The 6,044-nt window shown below is 34.5% G+C and overlaps 1 protein-coding gene across 3 annotated transcripts; it reads right to left on the bottom strand.

Moving 5' to 3' along the window:
* Positions 1–2,624: 2,624 nt before the first annotated feature.
* LOC127877148 (FMRFamide receptor-like) lies at positions 2,625–5,824 on the bottom strand. 3 transcript variants are annotated; one of them, XM_052422802.1, is made up of 4 exons: positions 5,618–5,824; positions 4,225–4,727; positions 3,442–3,870; positions 2,625–3,265 (listed from the first exon to the last, which is right to left on the bottom strand). In XM_052422802.1, exons 2-4 carry the CDS (start codon positions 4,693–4,695, stop codon positions 3,011–3,013), a joined length of 1,155 nt encoding a protein of 384 aa, XP_052278762.1. In that variant the 5' UTR covers positions 4,696–4,727; positions 5,618–5,824; the 3' UTR covers positions 2,625–3,010. The 3 variants fall into 3 exon arrangements, with proteins under 3 accessions (XP_052278762.1, XP_052278761.1, XP_052278763.1); XM_052422801.1 differs by having other exon boundaries at positions 4,225–4,715; positions 5,618–5,822; XM_052422803.1 differs by lacking the exon at positions 5,618–5,824 and adding an exon at positions 5,025–5,589 and having other exon boundaries at positions 4,225–4,715.
* Between the last annotated feature and the right edge of the window lie 220 nt (positions 5,825–6,044).

Genomic DNA, 6,044 nt, shown 5'->3' with positions numbered 1-6,044 from the left:
TCTCATGGAGTTGCACATTTTGCGTGGTGAAAGGTCAAGGTCATCCTTCAAGGTCAAAGGTCATATATATGGGGACAAAGTGTTTCACAAACACATCGCTTGTTTTAATGACATTGTCAATGTTATAAACTCCATAAATATTTGCAAATTATTGAGGTCCTGCAAGCCTTGTTATTCAAAAAGAATCAAGGGTTTTTACAAATGCATTTGTCCAGAAACATTAAACTAATTGTGCATATGAAATTTTGATTTCGCACACTCACATGGAAGCAAATTAAACGCAAAAAAAGACTAGTTTAGAATGTAGCTAAACGGAGGTCAAACACCTCACACAGTCTTCACTACAAGTCACAGAAGTCTACCCTACTGCATGTTTACCATTAAAGATCAAACGTTGAAGATCTTTAAATCATTTAAAACCCACCATTTACTTTAACTTATTGGTACGTATATGTAATCAACATTAAGTTTTAAATAGTACATTGGTTTTTTTTCCATCTTAAACAACTTGAGGATTTAAACAATAACCTCGATTGTGCAAATAGTTTGGAAAACGAATGATTATTTTAGCAGATTTATATTTGAGCCGTACATTCCTGCTATAATCGCCAAATCAATCCATTCAACGAACGATCCCTCTTTAAGTTTTTGTAGATGAAATCGGTGCGTAAGGTTCAAATCTTCACTTATTTATTGTAAAGTGCTGAGTATTACTTCAAACTTATTTTGATTTTTACGAATTTTATTGGTACATCGATTTTCCAATATGGTGATTCAGAGAAGTGTTTCGTTATTTTTGTCAACATTTTCTTCGAACGCAGAGAGAAAATGATTCGATCTTATGGACTACGTTAGAGCGTTCCATCAGTTTATAATTTATGGTAAAAAGAATCGTGAGAGAGGCTGTGAATTTTATCAGTCAACTTTACATCGTCTCTAGACTTTTTTTGTAAGTAGGAAAGATCAGTGTATGTTTTGTAGTCCTCTTATGCTTAACTTGCTCCCTACACATTATCTTTACTGCTTTCTGTTTATTTTGTTTTCAAGTGCTGTTTCATCTTAAAATGGTTATATTATCCCATATCACATCGGAGTATTCCATAACTGGCCTTATGTATGTTGTTTAAATAGATAGAAGAGACTTTCAATCGAATGTACATTTAACTCATTCAATTAGATTTAATAAGTGGTTTGCTTCAAAATGTTCATACCGGGAACATAAATAAGAAACGTTCAAACTATGTTTTTATCAGACAATACATCATTGATTGTAATTGATTTGCTTATTAGAAAAGGAAATTAGATTGATTATGTGTTTGATTATTTCAAGATATAAGACTGTTTGGGATGGATAGAATTATGCGCACAGGAATTACATTTCTGAAAGATCGGAAATGACACATATATAATAAGCGGCAATCATTTGCAAACAGACGAGGGCATTGAATATCACGAACATTATGAATTAATGTTTAAACGAAAACAGAGTGGCCCTCTTATAGACGTTTGAGTTACACCAGCATCGATAGGCAATGACTCAGACTTGCACCGCTAAATTAAATACACTGTACATGTATTACATCATTTAAATAATCGTTTTTTCTAAGACAGCAGATTTCTCAGATACTACTTAGTTCGAACTTATGAATTGGCGATTTCTTCCATACTCTAGCAAATGTTTTTGAAATATCACGAAATAATACTATAACCGTGTTTACTTCATCACGCGCTTTAGAAAAAGAGTAATATACCAAGATGTATTGTTTGACACATGACTCTTTTGATATGAAATATATTTCAAAAGGGTATTAAACGTATTAAATATTTATTTGTGAAATATTCAAACAGTACAATAATAACGACGCTTACGAGGATACTGGATTTTAGGATCACCTTATCCCGAAGATCAAACCTTTTGTAAACTGCATGTTATGAAATATTGACGGTTCAAAGGCGAAACATTCTAACCACGTTCCCAATTCGTCTGACCAGGAACACTCATAAAGCATGCGCAATAGAATGAGATTTGCATCTATATTGATAAACCACGCGTCTCAACCAGTCACAAAACCTCAGTGAAACACTTGTTTTAAAAATGTTGAAGTTGCTATCAAAAAAACACGTGCAGGATTTTCAGCAATCAGAAATACATATAGTTAGGAAATGAGCAGAAATATAAAATTTATGGATTTCCCAATATGTAAATATGCCCTATACAAATAAAAATACTATATTACTATGTTATAATAAACAAAAATAATCAAAGTTTTTTTATTGAATTTTAACGGGATTATGATGAAAAAGATAACCCAAATAGGTGTATTTTCTAAACGTTTCGAAGTAGTTTCGTTTTTAAAATATTTGTTGACATTTTTTATATATGTGCACGCGAACTTGACAGTTGAAAGTTGTTTCTACTCGCGTCATTAAGTATATAATTGTGTTCAGCAATTATCGATATCCGTTACAATAGTAGTATAATTACTATTTTTTCTCATACATATTTTTACCAACCGACATTGTTTTATAATCTTAAGGGCACTAGTGATTTGTTTATACATGTTATGTTTCGTTACGGAACGATTTAACATATTGATAATCATAAAAATCAAACAACAAAAAAGGAAAATAAAATATGTTTTATTCTATGTATTCATAAATGATTAGATGTCATTAACTTAAAAGAATATCCGTCGTTTGAAAATATGTTCGGTGTGAAAATATTTGTATTACGGCTTCTTCCGTTATGTGACAAGATCCGGAGTTCGTAAGTCAAGTTATCATCTTGAACATGTGTGTTTAGTATTTGTCGATAGCTCTAAATTGACATAAAACTTACGATAAGATTCCAATTAACTGTTGCATAAAAGGGCATTGTAGATGTCATTAAATTATCACCCACTCCATAGCTTACGTTATTAAAGGAAACATATCAACCTATAATCATGCTTACTTTAGCGATCTTTTTATAATGGTCTGTACTGTATTGAACTATAAACTATTTGTGTTATTATTTAACTAACAAATCTGACTTTTCGGACAATGTCGACTTTGTTCTTGAAATAGTAGACGACCATGTGCGCTCTGACATTGAGATGGTCTCGGAAACTCTTAAATCACCACGGAAACGGGCACAGACGACAGATCGGAGCTCCTTTCGAAAACGTTTTCCGCTTAAACAATACAGGAAAAAGTTGATCGAAGAGTTGATGACGACGCCTAATTTCGCAATCGCAAACGCCTTTGAAAAGACCACGTGGTCACCCTGCAAGCAACAGTATAAAATATTTAGAGATAGCAAACGATACACGTATTTGAAGCATGCACCACAAAAATAACTCAAATGACAATTAAATATTGGGAAGTATATATTTCGAATTAACAGTGATCAATTGCGAAAGTAATGCGTTTTAATGTGAATCAGAAGATATCGCTACATACCGACTTCAACTTGACGAAGCACTGCATGATGCATCTAGGGGCGGTAAGGGCAAGGAAGGTAAAGGTCACAGTTAGGAGCAGACGGGTTAACTGAGTCTCTGACTTCCTTGCAATCTCTTTTCCAGACGATCCCCGCTTAATGTTCATTTGTCGGTTCATACCGGTTACCCGTTTTATAATAAGCAGGTTCAGCGTTAAAATAATCGCCCAGGGAACCGGCTCGAGGATCATCATGCATAGAACCCATAATTCATAGTTGATGTTTCCAGTGGTGCTTCCATATTCCGTGAAGCGAAATCCGGCGTCTGAGCCGTTACGCTCGACGTCGGGCACGGGTTCGTACGTAGCGAAGTGCGGCGTATTGACAAAGAAACACAGGAGGGTTATTAGACCGAGACCTATCCAAGCCCTTTTCTCGCTGCACATTTCCTGAAAAAAAGTTAAAAAGGAACACGATTTAATTTAGAGAAAAAAAAACGATAGAAAACTCAACATGGACTTCCAAATAATGGTAGTATCAGAATACCAAAAATAGGGTTGAGCGGATAAGAAGAAGCAAGATATTTGTTTGCGCCTTTTAAATACGTAACGGATTGTAGGTAAACGTAATTTGACGTACGTTCTTAACGTAAGTTGTTATATTTAATATTTTGATCATAAGCGTTTATATTATTTTTCATTTAATTAAATTTTCGAGAAAATGGGACACCGACCTAGTTACACAAAACAATCATCTGATCTAATACTTTGAATTGTAAAGTTACATATTACAGCAAGTCCTACCTTAGCCTTGTTAATCCAGCACACCTGTATGTAGCGGTCCACAGTGACGCCGACGGTGAACCAGATGCTGCAAACCAGAAACATAAAGAAGATCGGGTAGCCAACGAACGCGTAGAACGCTCCGTAAGCAGACGACGTCGCGATGGAGGGCCGGAACTTAAAAATACTGTCCGTCAGCAAGAAAAACACAAGCAGCCCCATGTCCGCTATGGCCTGGCCTATCAGATACGTGCCCGTGGACGAACGCATCTTCCGCCTTCGCCATACGAGTATGGATAATATATTGCCGACGAGTCCGAGGAAGACGAATATAGGTCCGATGATTGCGCTAGTAGCAAAGTGTATTTTGTCGGTAATTTCCATGCCCGTTCCCATCGTGACCGCTTGTTCAACTGAACCATCTGTTACCGAGACGTTGCTGACAATTGTGTTGTTTGTCACAGACAGCGGTGATGTTACAGTTGTATTCATTGCGTCAAAATTAAAGGGATCTGAAACAAAAACTTTGTCACGTGTTTCAACAAAAGCAGTAGCAACGGATTGACATAAATAAAGTTATAACAGCAACTATAACAACAACAAAAAAGAATAAAAATAATTATAAAAATAGCAATAACAAGTATTTATTATTATTATTATTATTATTATTATTATTATTATTATTATTATTATTATTATTATTATTTATTTTATTATTATTATTATCATTATTATTATTATTATTATTATTATTATTATTATTATTATGATTATTGTTGTTGTTGTTGTCGTTGCTGTTTTTGCGTTTATCAAATAACAACCACATTTCCAAATTGATCTCTAAGTATATTTCCGCGATGCGACAACCAGTCGGCAAAAGCGACAACTGCCCAGATGGGATGATGCTGGTTTACATATAAATATCGAGTCGTTCGCCTTATAACAGTGTATCCATGTTATTCTGTTTCAAGTGATTTGAACGTAGCTATAGCTACTCAAGTGATGTATGAAGGGGTCGCGAAACCGATCTAACAGATTAAAAACGCATCTAACACGTATAGTTTCACCGTGCGCTTCGACGTCTTACACGCATAGTAACATTAAACGCTTGGACATCTACGACATATAGTTAAGTCGTACGTTTGGGCATCTAACACGTAAAGAAACATCGTACGCTTTGACATCTTTCGCGTGTAGTAGTATTGTACGCTTGGACATATTACAATTGTTGTTATATGTTACGCATGTACATCTAACACGTATTGTAAAATCGTAGAGCTACGCTTTGAAATAGAAAGCAATGGTCAGTCAAATAATAGGTTAAACAAACATACGCTTTCAGTTCATTTAATATAGATTATACATTTAAAGCTAAAATTCATTTATTCACTTTTTAAACGACACAATTATATACCTTTCCATATTTACGCTAATATTCCAAAACACATCTTCCTCATGATTCAGTGATATGCCAGTGTAAAAGAAAATTGAATCTTATAAACGCAGTTATCTTAGTTGCGTATTAACTTCCTTATTGTCTCAGCAAATCGACAGTTATATTTATAATGGCGTACGAAATAAACAACGATTTGAATGCAACGCTATCTGCAGACTCGTTTCCTTAGGATGTCCATTATTTAGTTTTAGTTGGGAGGTTTTATTTTGAACGGGAAAATTTTAACCAAGGGTGCCTATCCCAGAACAATTCAACACAAGTGGAATATAACTACAATGATGGCAATAAGGAAGCCGTTTAACAATCCCTAGCAAAACAAAACTCTTGAATTATTGCTATTGTTAACTGCTTTGCATTTGGTCGAATATATCCGTTCGTTTCAAAT

The sequence above is a fragment of the Dreissena polymorpha genome, chromosome 4, assembly GCF_020536995.1.
Source record: "Dreissena polymorpha isolate Duluth1 chromosome 4, UMN_Dpol_1.0, whole genome shotgun sequence".
NCBI classification, from domain to species: Eukaryota; Metazoa; Mollusca; class Bivalvia; order Myida; family Dreissenidae; genus Dreissena; species Dreissena polymorpha.
This window is presented reverse-complemented; position numbering and strand designations above follow the sequence as displayed.

Coding starts and splice junctions, on each gene's coding strand:
- LOC127877148 (XM_052422802.1), bottom strand. CDS start 4,695: ATGAATACAACTGTAACATCACCGCTGTCTGTGACAAACAACACAATT. Junction 3,871..4,224: donor GCTGGATTAACAAGGCTAAG/GTAGGACTTGCT, acceptor ACTTTTTTTCAG/GAAATGTGCAGCGAGAAAAG. Junction 3,266..3,441: donor GCTTCGTCAAGTTGAAGTCG/GTATGTAGCGAT, acceptor TGTTGCTTGCAG/GGTGACCACGTGGTCTTTTC.